Source organism: Lolium perenne, chromosome 3 (genome assembly GCF_019359855.2).
Source record: "Lolium perenne isolate Kyuss_39 chromosome 3, Kyuss_2.0, whole genome shotgun sequence".
Lineage (NCBI taxonomy): Eukaryota > Viridiplantae > Streptophyta > Magnoliopsida > Poales > Poaceae > Lolium > Lolium perenne.
In genome coordinates, this window is record NC_067246.2 from 3,713,934 (window position 1) to 3,736,277 (window position 22,344).

A 22,344-nucleotide genomic window follows, 5' to 3' on the forward strand; every position below is an offset into this window, starting at 1 on the left:
TCTCTTCTCGCCGATCGTAGATGTGTGGCCCTGCTATGTGCCCTCCCTTGGCAGACACCATAGTTTCGCTCCGTTCGGTATTGGTTTTTGTCATTGGTTGCTGAAAACTTGCTGAGCTAATGTTGTTTGGGTATCCAGTTTCTTTTAAAGAGAAGGCCTAAGCCCAGCTTTATAAATAAAGCCAACACGGCAACCACGGGTAGTAGAGTCATACAACACACCTCCAACATAGTTCTAGGAAGGTTCTAGGAAATAAAAGATCCCTCTGGATCAAAACAACATGGACGGATAGCTGCGGTACACACACACTGAGAAGGTAATGAAGAAGATCAACTTGAACTTGAAGTCCTGTCGCCTCTAGCCCGCGCGTAGAGCCTCTTGACGTCGCCCACCGCCGTGTCCACCAGCACCCGATCCGTCGGTCTGACCAGAACCCTCCAGTGCTGCATGTGAAGAAGCATATGATAGAAAGCATCAGCGGAGTTGCCAATCAGTTTTCCTTCGATAGTTAGTTTGTTTCTAATGTTCCAGAGGGACCAGCATTGGGCCGCAAAGGTGAACCAAACTAGCCTACGCAAGGGGCCCGAGAGACCGTTGGCTAACGCGATGAACTCACCTGCCCCTGCAGGGTTCCAATCGCAATGGAGTAGCTCCCTGACTCCGGCCCACATAAATCTAGCCATGGGGCATAGAAAGAATATGTGGTTACAGTCCTCAGGTTCATGGCAGAGCGAGCAAAGCCCATCGGATGGCCCACGCCACCTGAACCGAGGAAGGAAGTCTGCTGCGAATCAGCTGCCAGAGAAAAACTTTGATCCTGGGCGGGACGCGAGTGCGCCAGACTTCCTTGAAGCAAGTGATAGTCGCCCCTCGCGACAGATGGAGGTAGGTCGATTTGGCCGTGAAGCATCCTGAAGGCTCCAAGGACCAAGAGACCACATCCTCCTGAGAAGAGTGGAGTAAGGGCATGCACCTCTCTGCACAGGTCATCCCATTCCACTCTTTCAGCCATCCCAAGTTGTCGGCGAAACCCAATTCGCCATTCCCCGGGCACACCATCTAAGACCCTCGCATCCTGGAAGGTGGCGAAGGGAGACATGCAATAGCTAAACAAGCGCGGGAAGCGGGTATGCAGAGGGCCCGGGCCAGTCCACCAGTCAAGCCAGAAGTAGGTGCGCTTCCCGTTGCGGACCTCGTGTTTAGCCCCGAGCTTGAAGTACCATTTGATCTTCTGGATGGAGTTCCAGAACTGGGAACCATTGGACGGGACCTCCCGCGAGAAAAGGTCCCGCCCGCCCAGGTATTTGGCGCGGATTAGGTCCGCCCATAGACCCTTCGCATCCTGGTAGAGTTTCCAAATCCATTTGAGCATTAAAGAAATGTTCATGAGTTTGGTGTTCAGGATCCCCTGACCACCGAACGCCTTGGGCTTACAAACCATAGCCCAATCCACCAAATGGTACTTCCGACGGTTTCCGACACCTTCCCAGCAGAAGTGTGCGCGGTGTTTGTCCATTGCCTTGTGAGTGCTGTCATGGAGCAAGTACATGCTCATGGCAAACATCGGAAGGCTAGACAGGCAGGAGTTGGTCAGCTCCAATCTTCCTGCCGAGGCAAGGTAGAGACCTTGCCAGGGGTCCACTCTGTGTCCCACTTTATCTGGGAGGAAGCCCCAGTCCGCTACCCTAAGCGGACGGGTGCTCACTGGCAAACCCAAGTAGTGCATGGGGAAACTGCCGAGCTTGCAGTTGAGGAGTTGGGCAACCTCGAGCTGCGCCCCTGCGGTGACCCCAGTCAACAGTACCTCGCTTTTGTTGAAGTTAATCTTTAGACCCGACATGTTCTCGAAGCAGAGAAGAAGTGTCTTGAGGTTGGCAATACCCAGCGGCGAGGGTTTGATCAACACCAAAGTGTCATCCGCGTATTGCGGGTGGGTCACTCCCCCTGAAATGAGGTGGTCGACAAATCCTTGGATGTGTCCTGCCGCGGATGCCCTAGAGAGCATAGCCGCAAAGCCATCCACCAGGAAGTCCAAGAGGATGGGGAGAGGGGGTCCCCCTGACGCACGCCCCTGGTGTTTCAAAAGAACGAACCGATCTCGCCGTTGATGTTAATCGCGGTTTGGCCTCCCTTGACCAACTGCATAAGTCTATGCACCAGCATACCCGAAAAACCCTTTCGGAGCAGTATCTCTTGGAGAAAGTCCCAGTTGACTCTATCGAAGGATTTCTCGAAGTCGAGTTTAAGAAGCAAGCCCTCTTTCTTCTTGGAGTGGAGCTCATGCACGATCTCATGGAGTGCAAGAGCCCCCTCATGCAGGCATCTCCCCTGGATAAAAGCTGTCTGGCTACGGTCTATCGTCCTATGGGCAAGGGGGGCTAGTCTAATAGCGTAGGCCTTGGAGACAAACTTGAAGATAACGTTGATGAGGGCGATGGGTCTAAATTGTTTGATCCGGTCGGCGCCCTTAACTTTAGGGATCAGCGAGATGATACCGTAGTTAAGGCGAGCGATGTCAACCCTCCCTAGGGCAAAGTCATTGAGCATCGCAAGGATGGGGGTACGGAGAATCTCCCAGAATCTCTTGAAGAAGAGGACTGGCAGGCCATTCGGGCCAGGTGCGGAGTCAGGCTTCATGCTAAGCAGGACCTCGTCCAGCTCTTTCGCAGTGAAGGTGAGCTCCAGCTCCCGGTTATCGATATCTGAGATCCTGCCCTCCCCCTCCCATAGGTTGTTACCGAGGGCAAACATCCTAGGTTCCCCGGGCGATCCCATCAGGCCCTGGTAGAACTGGTAAATGTGTTCCATGAGGGCCGCTTGATCATCAATCTCGCCCAGATCTGTCAAGAAGCGGGGGATAGAGCTCTTCCATCTGTGCCCATTCGCAATCGCATGGAAGAAAGCAGTGCAGGAGTCCCCCTGCAAGGTCCACCGGAGGCGGCTGCGTTGCCTCCAGTACTCTTCGTCAATCCTGTCTAGGGAGACGAGTTGATCTTCAAGGTGGTACCTGAGGGCCCACCCCTCCTCATCAAGGCCTGGCCCATCCGCCTGGCGGTCGAGGTTGGCCACCTGCTCAAGCAGACCGGCTTTGTGATCTCGTCTCTCCTTCCCAAGGTTGGCTCCCCAGCCTTTCAGGAACTGACGAGAGTGGTGGGAGGTGCATTGCCATAATTCGACGCTGCACCTGTGTGGACCCAGGTCATGGATGAAGTGGTTAAGCTTATCCCTCATAAGCTCAAAGAAGCCCGGCACCTCAAACCACCAAGTCTGGAAGAAGAACCGGGAAGGTCTCTGTGGTGCATTCATGCCGTCACATAGAAGGAGTGGGGTGTGGTCCGACCCAATTCTGGTGAGGGCAGTGAGGGAGCACAAAGGGAAAGCAGCCTCCCAGGCCGGTGACACCAAGATGCGGTCCAGAACGCAGCGAACTGGGTTAAGCCTCTTGTTAGTCCAGATGTAGCGAGCCCCTACTCGGTCAAGCTCTCTAAGCGCCATAGATGCAATGGCGTCGTTGAACTTGAGCATCCTAGCCCTGTGGATGTTGCCGTTGTTTTTGTCGGCGCCGCTCCAGATTAGGTTGAAATCACCCCCCACCACCACAGGATAGGGGGAGGCGTTGACAGCCTGGATAAGCTCCCCCAGGAACTCGTCCGTGCGGCGGTGGTCCGCCGGTCCGTAGACCAGAAAGAATGACCACCGGAGACGGTTGCTACGTTGAAACACCGGAGCGGATAGGAAAAAGGCGTAGCTTTTCCAGGCCCCAACCTCAAAGGCGTCATCATTGAAGCCAAGGAGCATTCCTCCCAAATGTCCGTCAGCCGGAACCCAATTCCAGACACATTGACTGCCGAATTCCAAGCTGCGCAGCTCAGCAGTCGAAAAGTCCGCCTTAATCGTCTCCTGGAGACCGATGATGTCGCAGCGGTTTTGTCGTAGGTAGTTTTTAAGCTGGGTGCAGCGCCCTTGCTCGCCGAAGCCCCTAATGTTGTATATTAGAGCTCTCACGGGCTACCCAGAAGCTTTCATCCCGTGTCCCTTGCGGACCGTTAGCAGAGGTCGCGAGGAGCGCTTGCTCCGCGACATGCTACGAGTGATGCGAGCAGGTATGGAGCCGGCCTTCCCTGAGCCAGCATCCGCCTGAAGATCCAGGGCTTCTGTGATCGCTGCCCCCCATCCCCGGGGGAGACGGAGCTAACCTCGGCTGCCTCCCTGGCAGCGAGCTCCGTTGCTTGGCGCTCCTTTTCGGCCGCAGCCTCCTCTAGGGCAGCCTGGACCTGTTCCTTCGCATGAAGGAGAGAGATGGCCTCCTCCAGAGAGCCCGCACTAGGAACAAAGACGATGTAGCTATCGGCTATGACAGAGGAGATATGCGAGTCAGAGAGGGGGGGGAGAGCGGCGAAGGGGCTAGTACCTGGTCCAGATGAAGGGGGGTCGAGGTTCTTGGCCTTGGTCAGCAGCTTGGCCTTCTCCAGGGCCGGCAAGTTGGCCACCGGACCCTGGTTCCTCGCGCTCTTCCGCACCGCTCCCACCGCCGTCGGCTTCCTGGACGTCCTTGGTGGCTCCTGCACCATCACCACCTTGGTACGCTTGCCCTGGGAGAGGGAGATGGCGGCAGTCACCTCGCCACGGAGGTCGAGCTCCGTGGGCTTCGGCCCTACCCCCGGCGTAATGCCAGAGACCAGGCCGGTTGGGCTGTCCAGAAGTCAGTCGTCCACGGGGTCCAACACCAGGGAGACTGTCTCGCCCGAGACGAGGGACTCCTCCAAGCCCGAGGGAGGGGCGTCCTTGGTCAGGAGCGAGTCCTTGGCTCCAGGCTCTGGCAGGACAAGGTCAGAGAGGGCCTCGAACCTGTGAGGGAGAGAGAGGCCAGGCAGGCGGTCCAGGTTGGACCCGTACTAGTCCGTAATCGTGCCCAGCGGCGGGCGCTGCGGGAGCCCGGCGCAGCCGCCCGCTTGGTCATCCCCGACCCACCATCCTGGTCGGACTGGGTGTCCTTGGTCTTCCCGTTCTTGTCGTGCCGACGATGGCGGTTCCAGCGCTTGCCATCGCTCTTGTCTTTAGAGTCAAGGTCATCAACGTCGTCGTCATCGTCATGGGGAGCTGGCGGCTTGGGAGGGCCACTCGCACCCCCGCCCCCGGGAGCGTTGAGCTCCGCGAACACTCCCAGTGTGTACGGCTCACCGTTGACGCAAAGTTGCACCGTTCCCTTGATCCGCTCCGGGTGGCGGCATTGGAAACGGACGCGGATAGGTTCGGTCTTCCACTTCTTGAGGGAAAGCTCATCCACATCGAGAGGTCTTCCAATCATGGTGAGCGTAGCCAGCAGCCGTTCATTTTCCATGAGGTCGCCGGGGAGGCCGGTGATCTGGACCCAGACCGAGGGGAAGGCCTTCCCAGGCTTAGGAGAGACAAAGGCTTCACGGATGTCCACATCCCGTTTGCAGAGCGGGAGGAAGATCTGGCCCCTGCGCGTGTTCATCCTCAGGGTCTCCAGTGAGGGGAAGCGCATGGTGAACTCTGTCTCAGAGACTCGCGTAACAAGCCAGTCCCAGCTGTCATCCATCAGGTATTTGAGCTCCTCAGACAGCAGCTCCGGGGAGAGGGGGGCCGAGGAAAAGTGGATGACTGCCTCGAAGAGTTCCCCGTGGCTGGGCTCCTTGATGGGTTCGACGTCGATGTTGAAGAAGCCGCCGCCCGTGATGGCATGGCCCATGGACTGGAGGAGCAGCGGCCTTCCCCGGGTTGGGCATCCCGCCGTGACATGCCATGTCTTGCTGCAAAGGATGCAAATGGGATCGTTGACACAGTCAGACTGAAAATGTCCCTCTTGGCCGCAGCGGAAGCATTCGCCGCTCACGGCCACGGTCGGCGTCCCGTCCCGCGGTTCTGGGAGGACGCTCCCTGCGTCTGCCCCCTGCTGCGAGAACTGTTGTTGTGGGAGCCACCCCCGTGACCCCCACCACCGCCGCGCGCCGGATCCGGCGCACCCCTGGACCTGGCCGCCTCCGCCATACGCTTGCGCGCTTGTTCTTGTTCCCACCAGGGGGGAGGAGGACCCCAAGGCCCCTCCTCCGCAGCAGCCCAGGACCGGTCGTCGTCACCAGTTGTGGGGTAGGGGCGCATACCTCCATCCTGCCGGCCGTAGCTGCTGCGCCCTTGGTCGCCGCGCCCGCGCCCGTCGAAGGAGCCGTTGAAGCCCTGGTCGTCGTAGCGGCCGGACTCCTGCCATCCACCATCCCCACGGCCGCCGTGGCCACCGAGTTCCTGCCGGCGGCCGCCGTTGTTGTTGTTGAAGCCGGGGTTGCCGTTGTTGTTGTTGAAGCCGGGGTTGCCGTTGCTGTTGTAGCCTTGCTCGTCGTAGCGTCGTTTGCGCGCATCGCCGCCACCACCACCTCCGCCGTTACCGCCGCCGCCGCCCGCCATCAGCACTTCAGCGAAGGAGCGAGAGAGGTCGGGGGGATCGGGGGTTCTGAGGAGTGTGCAGGAGAGGGAGCGACCGCGCCGCACTTCACTTGTGCGAGCCGGAAACCCTAGGGAGGGGTCAGTGCTCCCTAAGGGGAACCAAAGCCAGCACGGAGATGGGCTCGCGTGGGCCTTGGAAGTCAGGCCCAAGGTTGGGCACGCATTGGCCTTGGGAGACAGGCCCAAGGCGGGTTTAGCCAGACCCAACCAACCGTCAGCATAAGGAGAGAGCGCAAGGCCCGGGTGGGCCAGGGGGCCCGTGAACAAATCCGCAGTGCCCAGCGTCATCCCGACAGGCGGATCTAGCGGAGGCGGCGCCGCCGCAAGGCGAGAGGAGATGGCCGGCCACGCAGTCAGCTCCATGGCCAGCTCCGGGACCTCCCTTGGTCGCGGCTCAGCCCGTCGAAAGCTTCGCCTCGCGCAGGCCACCCCGCCAGGCTGAGGCGGCGTCTCAGGCGCTGGAGACCTAGGAGCTGTAGGTTCCGCCGCCCCCGCGGGCCGGCGTACCTGTGCCACGGCCGCGGCCGCACCCCCTATCAAGGAGGACCCTCCCTCAGCCCGGCGCACCCCCTGCGCACGAGATGGTCCATCGCTAAGCCGGCGGAAGAGGGGAGGGGGATCTCGCCTGAAGTGGGAGCCTTTGCCCCCCGGGGCGAAAGCCGTTCGCCGTCAATGGCGCAAGGAGCCCCAAGCTCCTCCGCCCGGGCAATGAATCCGTCGAGCGTGGTGTAATATCCCAGGTTTAGAGACGATCGAGGGGTAGAATTTAGGAAGGGATGTGCATTGCATCGTAAAATCTGGGGAAATTTTGCGCTTTTATAGAAAAACTGCATTAAAGGGGGACAAGTTTCTCTCTCGACACCATATAGGATTAGGGTTTCGAGAGTGTGATAAACTTGGACCTAACTAAACTCAATTAAGGTTTTCGAGAAGAGAGGGGAACAAATTCCTTCTCAACTTAAGTTGCATGATTGAATTCCAACATGCTATGTTTGAATTTCAAATTCAAACCTTAATTATGAATATTATAATTCAAATATGATAATTCAATAAACAATTGAATAAATAAGAATATAAAACAATATAATATATAAGTAAAGCTCATTAGAGAAAACCTTGAGCTTTATTGATTATCACACAAGATACATTGTCATTTACAAAATTCATATGAATAATAATCATTACAACACATTTCTGAAATTGAAGAAATGAAAAAGAAAAGGAAAATTACAAAGTATTGTAAATAGCTAAAACTAGCTAATTCTTCAAGAACTTCTTGATCAACACTTGATGAAGAACCTCTTGATGATCTCCTCAAACCCTACATAAGAAACATCAAAGACAAGAACCAGAATTAGGCCAAGTGGTAAAACCACTTGGCAAGTTAGCAAATAAATAGAATGGAGAGGATATGATCAGGGATCAGCCGAGCTGATCCAGCAGTAGCACAAGTCCCAACCAGAAGCACACAGGCAGCTCACAAGGCCTACTACATGCTTAACAGCACACAAGGCCAGGGGAGAGTCACCAAAGTGACCAGGTTTGCTGTCGACCACAGGAGCAGGGTGAAGCTCATATAAAGCCTTTTCACAACCAAACCCTAGCAGCTCACCGACAGCAGCATCACCAAAGGGTAAGAACAGCAAGAACTCAAGAACAGAAAGAACAGCAACCCACCAGAAACCACCACAAACTATCCAGAAACAGTTCAGTTCCACCAAGAACTGCTCACTGTGATCAAGTCACCATGGAGTAGCTCAAGCACAAGCTAGCCAGGAGGAGCAGGGCAAGCACACAAACCATCCAGAAGCAAAACCTCTACATCAGCAACTTATCTAGGAGCTGGAGTGAGGTATACACAAAAGAACCTGAGCAAACACATGTTTTGCTCATCAATAAGCATACACATGCATCACAGAAGCAAAAAAAGGTAGAAACCCTGTTTGTGTCATCATCTGGCTGCCAAGCCATTTGGTGCTAGCAAACAAGTGACATAGCTAGAAGGAAATCAACCAGGGAACAAAGGTTCTATCAACACAGTGACATAACCAAAGGAATCCATCATGGATTCATCCCATCTAACCATCCAGATTCACCAAGCACCTAGAGCTAGCAAAGCCATCAGAATATTGGACAGTTATCTGTCCAGTATGATTTCAACATCAAATAACCCAGCAGCCTATAGAAGACTACCAGGATATTGCATAGAAGCATCCACTAGAGGTAGGAGCAACCATTTCTAGCAGACAAAGTCTGCTAGGGTCACAACAGCTACCTAGCCACACAGAAAAGGTTACTGAAGCATCACATCACTACCCAATAGGGTTCAGCATGAGCTAGGGTACCCAACCAGTGGTTGGCATCCCTCTAGCACATTTAATCAATCCATATGATCATCACTGCTAAGCAGTTCACATCATTTATCCATTTAATAAATCAGGACTACACAGATAAATGAAACAGTTAAGTAAACCATGCACCAGGTCTTGCATATGATCCAATGGATCATTGTAAGCAATAGCAAAGGCTTGGGCAAGCACAAGCATGCACCAGCACAAGCCTGAGCATCACATAAATTTTAGAAGAGCAACAGTAAGGGATCCACAAGCAACAACAACCACCAGTACTTGGTGGAGAGCTAAATCCACAAGCAATAGCAGCATATGAATTGAAACCATGCATACACATAAGCCACTAGGAAGCCCTGATGATCACAGGATCATTCAAAGCCACAGATAACCAACCAATCTATCACAGATAATCAAATTAATACATGATAATTGTATGCAGAAGCACATTAACAGAATACAGAGCTGTATAGCTAGCAGCTATGCTCTAGAGAGCATCACCATGAAGCAAAGCTCAATGAGCATCACATAGAGGCACTGGCACTTGCATAATGCCAAGGATTCTTCACAGAAATCAAGCCAGGGGCAAGTATATGATTACACATGAAAGGCACAACACTAGTAGCAAGCTCAGGAACAAACTAGCATGGCAAGAGCATCATAGAATGCCCATGAGCAAGTGCTCATGAGTCACAGCAGCACAGAAGGCGAGCACACATGCATAATTCAGAGGGAGGAGAACAACAGTAGGCTATAGGATAGAGCCAATAGAGCACAGACAGTAGCTAGCAACCATGGCAGTAGCAGAGAGCCAGCAGCATACACACAACCCTAGCAAGCAGGGCAGCAGCGGCCAGTAGAGCAGTAGCAGCAGCACGGCATGGTTTCTCCATGAGGAGGAGCAGCCGCAGCTCAAGCTAGAAGAAGGAGGAGAAGAGCTGAGAGAGAAAGGGGAGGCGATGGAGCACTTACAGGTGAAGCGGGCCGACGACCGCGGCCATGGCGGCCACGGCGGCACACGCCAGGGGCACGGCAGCGCCAGGCCAAGCCAGGCCAGGCCACGGCAACGCCGCAGCGCCCAACACCACCACGGCAGGGCTCATGGCGACGCCACAGCACCAGGAGCGCCGGCGGGCGGAGCATCGCCACGGATCCTTGCGGCCGTGTTGCAGAAGAGTTGGGGACGAACGGAGGCGACCGCAAATCGCAGATCGACGCGGACCACTAGGTGCGCCGTCGAGAGGCAGTTCGTTTGCGACCAATCTCGTCGCCGGGGATGGCCGGCGACGGCCGGAGTAATTCGGCGACGGTGGCGGCGACAGCGAGTCGCCAGAGAGCGAGGGGTTAGGGTTTGACGAAGTGACGCGGTGGAGTGGAGTGAGCGACCGCACGGGTCTGTTGGACCCGAGGGGGTCTAACCCAACCCATTGGGCTCCACTGACAGGTGGGCCCAGGGACAAAATTGTCATTTCACAATTTTATTAAAAACAGAAACTTTGAATAAAATTAGAAAATAGATAAGAACTCTAAAAAAATAAATAAAAATATGAAAACCACTCAGCATAAAATTCTGTATCATAATAAAATATGAAATGGAATTTTTGCAACAAATGAAATTAAGTCATAATTTAATGAATATTATAATCATTAAAAATCACACCTCATATTTTTAATGATGAAAATCAGTCCATGACACCTTTTGGACTTTAAAAACACCTTGGCAACATTCCAAGGTAGTATTTTACCTTAAACAGAGTATCCCTAAATTATTCTTAGTAATTACCTCTTACATGAAATAATAAAACATCGGGAAGGGGGAAACAAACCCTAAAAGCTGAAAGCATGCATAATTGCTTCTTTAACCATTGCCCTTATCGGACAATGATGCTTCTTTCAGAAACAGAGGACAAGGGTTAGTCCACACCTTCCAACTGCAACACTTTGCAGTCTTCAGGCAAGTTCATCGCTTGCTCATGTCATTTGAGTATTTTTACCAAATTACTTGCAAAGTACTATGTTTATCACTCTTGCATGAAAAGCAAAATCACTATTTTCATAACTATGAATATGACTATGTGGTTGGCAATGGAACCATGGAATGTGTTGACATGGTGGAGGTTCCATTGCAATGGGTTTATATCCATCTAGGATTAAACAACAAATGTCGTCCAGTGATTCTTGTGCCGTAATAACCGTGTTAACCATAAGATCTGGAGTGGGACGGAGTAGTCAATTGTGCGTCCACCTCTCGTTCATCAACGGATGCGCTTACCGTAGCAGTTGTATCTTGCGAGAACAACCGGAGGGTGGGGATCCCATTCTAATTCCCCACGGTAATGCGGTCTATGATGGGTTGCATCTACCGGCGAAGGAGTTTATGGTAGAGCCCTGAATTGACATCATGGTCGGGGGCCATCCTTAATTGGTATAAGTGCACCGGCGAGGACCCAGGGTCGGGGATTGCAACAAAGGGTGGGTGTTCGAGGTAGCGGAGGAGTATGATTGGCTAGACCTTATACCGGGACTCACACCAAAGGAAGTGTGGACGGGAAAGCTGCCCGGTTGGCACCAAGGTTAAGGTCTCTTATGGGTAAAGCAACACACCTCTGCAGAGTGTAATGAATCGTGACATGTCACTCCCTGTTCCGGGTTTTGGAACTGCGAACGCTGCCGGAAAGGAACTCCATGAAGTTCTAGTAAACCGGTGAAGGCTGACGGACATAGTTCTTCTAAATAAAAGCAACCTTTTGAAGAAATGGTTATCAAAACCTGCATTGGTATTAGACTTTCTGGTCTAATATCGTAGCTAGTGCATTAAACACCTCTTTCCTATAATGAACTTGTTGAGTACGCTCGTACTCATACCTCTTACAATCCCCTGCTTAGATTGCCTGAATCGTCTTGAGGAGGACACCGACTACCAAGAAGGAGCAGATGGGATCTGCTATGAAGAGCCAGACCTCTCCGGAGGTGTAGAAGGAGTAGATTACCTCATCGTCTACGGAGCCGGGGAGGATTCCGAAGGAGAACAAGCGTAGACCATTCTTATAGTAGTAGTAACCGAGCAGTAGGAACACTTAGTAATTAGCTGCTCGAGGAGAATAAATGTATGACCTGCTAAGACTTTTACATTATAAGCTAAGTTGGGTTCACCTCGAACCCAGGAGTATTCCTCTCTGGACCCAGGAGGAGCTCCAAGATGATGTATATATTTGGTTTGTAATAATGTATGAATGAGTTATGGACCAGCTATGTTCTGTTGTACTACTCTGAGGGATGTAATATTTGCGGATTGGTACTTCGCGAATGTTATATCAACGACTGGCATACTACAACATGCAGTGGTATGCAGGGTCATCACACGTGGCCAGCGGCGCTGGCCGAGGTGGCGAGCCCTCCGCCGAAGGAACCTCCCAGGTCCGGTCGTCCGCCGAGGGCTGCACGGCTTCAACGTCTCCCCTGACGCCGGTGGGATCCATCGCCCAGAACTTACCCCAACCGCGCAGATCCAGCCTCCCCGGCGCCGATGCAACCGCTCCACCCACTGGGGTCGCCGGCGGCGAGGGGGAGCGGGGGGCGGGTGGAAATTCAAAATCGCCTGCTTCGTCGCAGGAGCAGAACCCGTCGCTGTCTTCCATGTTCTCTTCTCTTTTGCAGATCGTCCGGTATCCAGTTTCATACTCTGCTTTGCTCTTGCTTTGCTCAGGCAAGGCATCAGGTTCAATCATCACATAAAAAAAAAAAAGAATGGCTGGTTTTTTTTCGTTGGTTGCTGAAAATTGTGGAGCTTATGTTGTTTGGGTATCCAATTCCATCCTCTGCTTTGCTCAGGCAAGAGGCATGAGGTTCAATCATCACATCAAAAAAAGAATGGCTGTAAGGAAGGAATCTATAGGTTGTCACGTACGTCTCCAAAGCAACAAAGACGGAGCATATATATTTCTCCTCCAGCTAGCACGAAGAAAGACCAGCCACCACCAAGTAATTCTTGCTTCAAACCTCAGAAAAGTTCCACGGTCTGACGAGTTGCATATCCCAGCCTCTTCGAACCGCCTCTCGCTCAGGCTAGCTTCTGGAAATTAATATAGATCTGAAGGTTTTGATCGTTCAATTCTACTTCGGTTAATCAGATCACCCCTGATTGACGAGATCCTGTGGAGTAACTGATGGTATGCAGGTATGTATCCGACCTCAATGTTCTGCACTTCTGCATCTATACTGCAGTGGATGGCACTCCTTTTGTTCACCTGTTGATTGATAATCTTGTTTTATCTATATATTGCAGGTTGGCAGCAGCGTACGTTTTCTCTTGGTGATTGACCCATGATTTTCTATTCTCTATTTTTACTCTGGCCTGCGGTTAGCCTCATGACCTTAAAATGAGCCATGGACTGGCCATCAGAGGCATCCTCAAGATGATCACAATTGGTTCTTATTGTTGAAGTTTATTTCCTTATGAAAAGACCAGCTTGTGAGGTAAGATTTGCCATCGTACTTTCGTAACCATATTGGAATAAATTATCATCATTTTTAGACTAGACTAGCATGTGGGAAACCGATTGGGGCTAAGATGAATGAGACAAACCGATTGGGGTTAAGACTAAGGGTGCTTGGTTGTATTAAGGGTGCTGAATTTAGATCTCAATGCTTGGTTGTACTAAGGGTGCTGAATTTCTATGTACATTCCATATATCAGTAGACCAAATTTACTTAAAGTGTGCGTAGCAACTTAGTACCGATAGCTGTTAATATATGCTCATATATCAGTAGAGCCTTGTCTCACTTTGAAAGCATGTTAACATACCATGTGCATTTTCTTTTAGCATTGGAAGCAAATCACCGCAGTAAACAGTTGGCTTGGTCAACTAAGAGATGTTATGTCTGATGTTGACGGAATCTTGGACGAGCTACTGCTTGACCATCATCAATCATCATCTCCAAGCAAATCGGTTGAAATCTTGGACGTGGCTAGAAGTAAAGGAAGCAAGCTACTGCTTTAGCAAAGAGGTATGGCCTTCGTCATGCTAGAAATGAATTTGTTCCCTAGTTAGCTAAGCACATCAGTCATCAGGAGTATGTTGAGATAACTCCCTTTTCCCGGAAAACAATTTTTTTGTTTTTTGATAAATCCTGGCTGGTCGAATCAGTATGAATTATCTGAAACTGGCTGCCTCCCAACTCGGATTGAATCGATCGATTGTAATAATTCAGCACCCTTAGCTAGCCAACTGTTCCTAGGTGAAACTTTTTCATTTCCCCACCAATTAGCCAACTTATACCCCGACCAATTGGCGCCTTTTTCATTCTCAAAACAGACACTCGCTTCTCACTGGACCAAAGAGAAAGCAGCCACCGCAATGTGCCGCCAAAGAGAAAGCAGCCATCGAAAGTGTCAGCGGCACTGTAGTAGTAGCAGTATCCATGCCTGCCTCTCCATCAATGACAACTAGCGGCAGCGCTCCGGCCATGACGCTGTCGTGGAACCCGCTGCCGCAGCGGGGGCATGTCAAGGAGTACATCGCCAGTCGCATTGCCGCGGCCATGGCATCGGTTGTCTGCGACGCGGGCAAATGCTGTGGGAAGAAATTATCTGGGAAAAAGTACGTCACGCCTAGTTCTGCCAACAAGAAATGATAAGCCGACCAGTACCACACAAAGGCGAGTTGGATCCGGCCAGCAGGCGAGCACATGAGCGAGAATCCGCCGTGTCTCTCTGGTACACACAAAAGTACGTCATGCCAATATAGTTGCACTTTCCTTGGTCGTCGTTGGCTTCTCATTCCTTGTTGGGAGAACCGGGTGTGGCGGCTGGCAGTAATTTGCCCCGTGCTACTTTCTTGCCGCCGCAGCCTCCCGTCTCGCAGACAACAGACGCCGTGGCCTCGGCGACCGCGACGATGTGCTTGGCGACGCACTCCTTGACATGCCCCTTCCAGGGCAGCGCGTCCCCAACGACGTCTTGGCCGAAGCGTTGCTGCTAGTTGACATTGGTCGAGGTCGAGGCAGGCACGACTACCGCTACTACTACAGCGCTGCTGGCACTTTGTGGCAGCTGTATTCTCTGGTCCGGTGAGAAGCGAGTGTGTGTTTGGAGCATGATTATGGCACCAGATTCAAACAATTCATACTGATTCGGCCAGCTGGATTTTATCGAAAAAAACTCAATTTTCGGGGTTATCTCGCCGTGCACTTGATGACTGATGCGCTTAGCTAGCTGGGGAACAAATTCGTTTCCAACATGACGAAGGCCATTCGTGGGGTCGAAATCCATCCTATTGGAGGGAACAGGTTCGGTAATCAGTATCGAGCTTTGCCGGTAGGCCCAGGAGTCAGGACACAACCATCTCCTCTCATGCCGCACCATCACCATCTTTAACCAAGTGCTCGTCCCAGGTCGTCAAGGTATGTAATTCGATCGTTGCTGTCTTGGGCCTCCTGTTGAGATCACTCACTTTCTTGTTAAATTGAGTTGATCTGGGGTAGATTTTAGGATATGCTGCTCGTATTGTGCTGGGGTGCTACTTATAATCTGATTATACCTTCTAGGATGATGCAAATCATGGTTTACTTTGGCGCATGCAGATGCAGTGGTGTACATATATGCATGGCTGACGATCCTAGTGCACTTACACTAGCCTGAAACTTTAGAAGTTCACAATTTCGATCAGTTCCCTACTTGAACGTGACGAGTCTCTCTACTTTGAATTTATGTCGAAGGTCCCTTGATGAAAGTTCATAAACATTCTAGTGGAAACATCCAGTTTAAATTGAACTTTTAAAGTTTAACGATGTAGTTGAATGTCTGGTAAGAAACAACGAAGGGTGGTGTTCACTGCTTAAGAAACATCACATACCGCTAACTACATGTTCATGTACCGTATTTGTATGAGTTAATCGTATACTGCTTATGAAATTAGTGTTACACAGTCATGCTTTCCATCTTTGCCATTATTCTGAACCTCAAAGCTGGCTAAAAGCAAGTACCTTGAGAGGCTGCTTCATTCTATTGCGCCAATGGCCACTCCGACACCTATTCTTTTACCCTGGTATTTTTGGGATCTCTTCTCTGTGGTGGTGTCTGGGTGAGTTTTGGGTGAGCTTGTGTTCTATGTATCTCTCCGAGCCTACTACACCTGTATCTAGTTCTCGGCATTACGGTATTTCCTTCTCTGAGCCGAGCCATCAGCTGCATAAGTGGGTAGAGAGTTTCTTGATCACTTCGGTTCAGCACGGTCGAGCAGTGGCGTTTTTTCATCTCGCATTGCCCTCTTTGCTTGGTGCTCAGGTGCGCGTGCCGTTGGTGTTTGCTGCTGTTGTGTGTTTTTCCGAAATGGAGACATAGTCTACATCGACTGCTGGTGTTGTGTGTGTAAGTTTTGTTTCCGCATCCTATCGCGCTAGAGGCACCTGTCAAGAAGGTGATTGATGGATACCGAGGAGCCTTCCAAATTGGACGAGCAAAAGCTGAAGGTGCTGCTAAGAGCATCTCCACCGGTGCCCCGCAAGAAGGCGCCGGCTGGGCGCCGGCACTGCATCCTTCATTTGGGGATGTTGTTCCCACACCGGCGCCTCCCCATACGACAACCCCGATATAATTGAAATGCAAAAAATATATAAAAAAGCAAAATTCATATGATATTTTGAAACAACATATCAATCACATAAATTATTCATACAATATTTTGATTATTCATACAATCACACAAATATAAAAGATAAATTATTCATACAATCACACAATTAAAAATTAAATTATTCATACAATAATTCAAATTAAATCATGCATTGTTGGCGGCTTCTCTCGTCCACAAATGCGCAGCTAGATCCACCTGAAGTTGAGCATGAACATCTACATCTCGGATTTCTTGATGCATGTGAAGGAAAGTGCCAAATTCTTGGGGTACATGTTCTACCTCAGGAAGAGGTCCTTGATAATCAAATGGTTGATCATCATGCACCGGTTCTTCGCGCTCGCTCTCAATTATCATGTTGTGCATGATCACACAGGCGTTCATCACCTCCCACATCTGAGACTCGGACCAAGTGAGAGCAGGGTACCTGACAATGGCGAAACGCTGCTGAAGCACCCCAAAAGAACGCTCAACATCATTGCGTGCTGCTTCCTGGCATGTTGCAAAATAAGCGTCCATCTCCGAAGCTGGAGTCAGGATTGTCTTCACAAATGTAGCATACGACGGGTAGATACCATTAGCTAGATAGTACCCATTGTTGTATGCGTGGCCGTTTAGCTCAAAGTTCATGGCAGTAGCTTGTCCCTCACCTAGCCTGGAAAACACCGGAGAGCGCTGCAGCACGTTGATATCATTGTTTGTTCCTGCCATGCCAAAAAAGCATGCTAAATCCAGAGGTCATGGTCTGTCACCGCCTCGAGAATGATATTGCACTCACTAGTATGCCCCTTGTAGATCCCCTGCCAAGAAAAAAAGGGCAATTCTTCCAGCCCAATGCATACAGTCAATGCTTCCGAGCATCCCAGGAAACCCTCGTGCTGCATTCGGTTCCAGGATCCGAGTTGTATCATCTGTCGTTGGTGCTCTCAAATAGTCTTTACCAAACACCGCTATGACTGCTCGGCAAAACCTGTAGAGAGCCTGTGAACATATCGACTCCACCATCCGCAGGTAGTCATTGGCTGAATCTGGAGGAGCTCTGTATGCAAGACAACACATTGCAGCAGTGCACTTCTAGATTGAGGTGAAGCCCCACAAACCTGTGCAATCTTGCTTGATCATGAAGTAGTCGTCGTACTCCCTGACGCCGAAGACAATCTTCATGAACAGATCCTTGTTCATCCTAAACCGGCGCCAAAATTTCTTCAGCGAATGAGTCGCGTCGTCGGCGAAGTAGTCAGCATCAAGCAGCATGGCGCCGGCTTGACGATGCCGGTAGACGTTCTTCCTCTTGCCTGGCTTTGAGCCGCCGCGTCGAGGCACGCCGAACAAAGGCTGCCGAATGCGGAGGAAGCTCGTCAGAATCAGCTGCTGCTGTTGCCGCCGGACAGCCGCAGTGTTCTCCTCCTCCGTGAACAGCCGCACCAACATATCGTCATCGTTGTCCATCGCGGCAATCCGACGGGCACCTTGCGGGCAGGGCAGTTGTGCGGCGGTGGCGGCGACCTGTTGTTCCGGTCGAAACAGCAGCAGCCGGTCGAGGGGGTAGCGGCGGTGTTGATGGATGGCCGTTCCTGGACAGGCGACGATGTCTATTGCAAGCAATTGGCGGGGGCTCGACGGTGACGGTGGCGATGGCGATTTAGAGGTGTCCGAGTTGGCTCGGGCGTGGCTTGGGGCGTGGAAAGCGATGCGTCTGGCTGCCAGGCGAAGCCCATGGGTGGTTTCTGACGTGCCGCGAGGCGCCGGCGCGCCCTATCCGCGCCCTTCGCGAAGGGGCCGACACGAGGTTGCCGGCGTTTCTATTAGGCTCGAAAACTAGCCGGCTTTTTTTGGGGCGCGCCAGTGTGAGCCTATTTTGGCCACCGGCCCCCAAAAATGCTATCGGGGCCGCTATGGGGCGCCCCGAGATGCTCTAACACCGCTACAGCTGGAGGTGCTGTCAACGGGGCTGGCCACTTTTTTTTTTCAAGGGGAATACTTGTGTTCAACTGGTAGTAAGGATACAACACAGAAACGAACACAAAAACAAATACAACCCAAACGGATACAGGAGAAAGAACCACTGAGAGACTTCGTCTTCGTCAACCTCACGCCACCAAAACGGAGCACCCTTCGCGCACACGCCCACGAAGAAGGCACCATCGACGACGAACCTTGGAGCCGGAAGAACCCCAAGCCCAGGGGCCTTAACGAGCTGCAGTAGCCACCAGTCCCAAAGAACTGGATCTCGAACGCGGACGAACAGCAGCCGGCGACAGACGCCGAGCTCCCCACCCGCTCCCGATCTGGCCGCGAGGAACCAGATCCCTCCAAAGCGCACCACTCCCCACTCTCAGCACGAACCTCAGATCCGAAGCACGCCGGCACACTGCCCTTCTCCACCCCTCGCCACCACGGCCGGCCGGGAAAAGAACCAGCAGAGCGGGCCACTTCGGTAGCTGAAGTCGCTTCCAGCAGGCTGTTTACCCGTTTACTTGTTTGAGCATCCGTAAGTGCGGGTTTTATGTTTTTAAGTCGCTGTCCATCGCTTATGTAAGTAAGAGCAAGTTCAATAACATTTGTATAGTCTGTTAAAAAAAATTGTATATTGAATTGTTAAAAATTAGCTACTCCGTCCGATTCATATTAATTCACTTAAGTTTCTCTAGTTTCTCTAGATATAGATGTATCCAGTCAACAAACACATCTGGCTGTCTGCTCATAGAGCTCTTTTTGCATGATTTGTGTCGGTTGGTTTCCTGCTGGAAGCCACGCCCTGCTATGTAAAACCCCATGTAAACCCCTCGTTATTATTCAATAAAAATTTCACTTCAGGTGGAGGGTTTTCCCTCCACCGTTGAGCTTTAAAAAAATATATTTCTGTTCAAACTATTGGTAAATATTAGTTTCAGTTTAGTACACCATACACAATTGACATCAGCTTCACCATAAGAGAACTTGCATATGGCCGGATCCAGCGTGACCTGGCCGTGCATTGTTGCGGCTGCTGGGCTGGCTGTGGCCTCCCTCGCCTCGCACGAGGTGGTAGGCCATGTCCGCCCTTGGCCTCTGCTATCTCCCATTACCTCCAGGTGTCCCGCTATCATGCGATATCGGCGAGTTCAACGCGCTTCTGCCATGTTCTTGTTCTATGCCTAGGTGTTTTAGGTGAGCCCTGACATGGAGCACTTAAAGGAGGTGCTAGGTAATATTGGAGAAGATCCAGGAGCCCAAGATGTCCGGTCTTTGCACGATATGCTTGCACATCACATCCAGGTAGAACTACAGCAGCCCTTACAGCTTGTCAACTATGTGTGTTGTATGGCTGCCATGCCTATTTTACTCTTAGGAATGGTAAGAATTGGTGAGCATTTCTTTTTTGTTGTCCTATAGGTAATTGGCGAGCCGAGCCTTCTTCGACAAGTGCTGCCGTGGCGCTCACGAAGGGGAGAAGTGGATTCAGCCTTTATGCAGCAGCTGCAACAAGGGAGGGTGTGGGACCCCCGGCAACTAGGGTGCCATGGACCTATGGTTGTTGGGCCCATAGTGGCTACTCGGAAGCAATCGCTCGAGGAGGCTACTCCCGAGTGAGGCTCCACGAGGCGTAAAACCCTCATGGAGACACACAGCTGGAGCGGAAGACAGGCTCGGGGAGGAACTCCCTCGCGGAGGTCCCCGAGCCACCAGCCTCTCCGAGTCAGAGAGCCCCTTTGGAGACGATAAGACCCAACCCAGGAGCTACGAGACAAGCCGGGCCGACGCAGCTAACGCCACCGCTGAGCTCAAAAGCTCCGTCCCGAGGCGGAGAGATGCTCTCTGCCTCTTTGGTGCTAAAGCGGGCTCGACGAGGACCGAAGTGCCAAGACCTCTCCTTGCCACTTTGGCGCAAGGCCGGATGGACGGCACAAACGGCCACAAGAGGTGTCATCAGCAACCTCAGCACCTGCCATGGACCGACGCTTTAATCGACCATGGACTAGGTCTATCCTGTAAAGGGCGAGGGTATTTCCCACCCTCAGTTTGGAGATGTGGAAACCCTTCCCCCTCAAGATATTTTGGGGGAAGAGGACCAACTCCCCTATATAAAGGCTAGCCCTGCTAGTGTAGAAGGGTCGATCCCTAGCGATCTCAAACCCTAGAACTTATGTACGGTCATCTTCTCCACATAGACCTGCAATACAACCACCAAAGCAGGAAGTAGGGGTTTTACCTCTCTGAGGGCCCTGAACCTGGGTAACTGCCGTGCTCATCTCTGCAGTGCCACCGTCGGGAAGGCGTCGACGTGCTCATGAGTCCCCAGTGTTCGAACCTCTCGGGTTCGGTGACACCCGTGTTCCTTCGAGGACACGAATCTCCGCCATTTGGCGCGCCAGGTAGGGGACTCAAGCACGCCAACGTTTTTCTCCGACACCTTCATCAGCATGGTCAATCGCGACGGGCCGCTCGATGGGCGCCCGCCACGCCGCGACCTCGTGCCGGGTGCCACGCTCTTGGTGGCGCAGGAGCTCCTGCGCACCCGCCCCCTCAGTACCAGCCTCGACCAGTGGCTCTCCTACATCGACGGGCTTGCGCGCGCCCTGGCCGAAGCACCCGTGGCCGGCGCCGACGACGCGCCTACACCGCCACCGGCTCTACTCCTCGGCCAGGAGCCCAAGCCACCAGTGCCGCACCTCTGTGCTGGCCGCGCCGGGTGCGCCCTTCACGGGGATGCGCCCCACGGCCGGAACAATCAACAGGCGAGGCAGGGGGCTGGGCCATCCAGGCGCCGCAACGGACGAGCCCTTCGAGGGGCCGCTCCGCAAGGTGTCTGTGAACGCCTAGCCACCCTACGGACCCTCCACGCTGTGCGTTAGCGCCGCGGCGAGAGGCTCCGTTCCTACATCCGGCGTTTCGGGTCAGTTGCTTGGCGGATCCCCGGGCTCCCCGACATCACCCTCTACAACGCCTTCATGGCGGGGCTCAACCACTTCCGGCTGCGTGATGCCCTCGACGCCTTACCCGTGTTCGGAATCACGGCGGGAAGGCTCTTCTCGCTGGCCAACGAGTACGCCAGCCGGGACAAGGCGCCGCCGCCGCTCCCCGCAACATTGCTTGCCTCCTCGGTGGAGCAAGCACTCCAGGGCCTGTCGGGCACCTGTGGCAGCACCCTCGATCGGTCGCTGCCACGGTGCCTGCTGGATGCGCACCACGTCTCAAGTGGTCGCAGCAGGCCATCTCCTTCAGTCTTCGGGATCATCCCATGACCACCGACCTGGTGGGGGCGCTTCCTATGGTTTGCTCCCCCATCATCTGCGGCTCCACAGTCTTCTGGACTCTCATCGATGGCGGTGCGGGCTTGAACGTCCTCTCTATCGAAGCCTTCGACAAGCTGGGCGTGCCCCGCGACCGCCTGAGAGCTACGAAGCCGTTCTCTGGGGTCACGGACGGTTCCACCACGCCCATCGGGCAGGTGCGGCTCCCCGTCACGTTCGGCATCCTAGGAAGCTACCGCACCGAGCACATCGACTTCGACGTCGCCTACATCAACCTACCATACAACGTCATCCTCGACTACCCCGCACTGGCGCAGTTCATGGCGGCAACCCATCACGCCTACAATGTCGTCAAGATGCCGGGGGCTGGAGGCGACATCATGTAACGGCCCCGGGTAGTACCCCTATAGATTTGTTTGCTCTTTTCTTTTTGTGCATCAACATGCATCATGCATCATGTCATCCATGATTTTATTAAATAAAACTATTTTATAAACCCTAAAATTATTTTATTTCTTTCTCATATGGGTGATATAATGAAACCCTAATCTTCCCCCCTCATATTCTCTATTTCATAACTAAGCCTTTTCAACAAATAATTTTGGGTTAAAAATATGCTTTGATTTGATTACAAATAAACTAACTATTTGAAAAACTAGATTTGAATCT

At 52.4% G+C, this 22,344-nt stretch overlaps 1 protein-coding gene and 1 long non-coding RNA gene across 3 annotated transcripts; both read left to right on the top strand.

Annotated features, from left to right (window-relative positions):
* Nucleotides 1-12,721: 12,721 nt before the first annotated feature.
* LOC127340634 (uncharacterized) lies at nt 12,722-15,723 on the top strand. 2 transcript variants are annotated; one of them, XR_007874617.2, is made up of 4 exons: nt 12,744-12,987; nt 13,096-13,286; nt 13,634-15,212; nt 15,393-15,723. It is a non-coding gene; the product is annotated as an uncharacterized lncRNA (long non-coding RNA). The 2 variants fall into 2 exon arrangements; XR_011754464.1 differs by having other exon boundaries at nt 12,722-12,987; nt 13,634-15,723.
* A 5,939-nt stretch (nt 15,724-21,662) lies between these two features.
* LOC139837762 (uncharacterized) lies at nt 21,663-22,061 on the top strand. Its single transcript, XM_071827028.1, has one exon. The coding sequence runs from the start codon at nt 21,663-21,665 to the stop codon at nt 22,059-22,061; it is 399 nt and encodes a 132-aa protein (XP_071683129.1).
* The last annotated feature ends 283 nt before the right edge of the window (nt 22,062-22,344 follow it).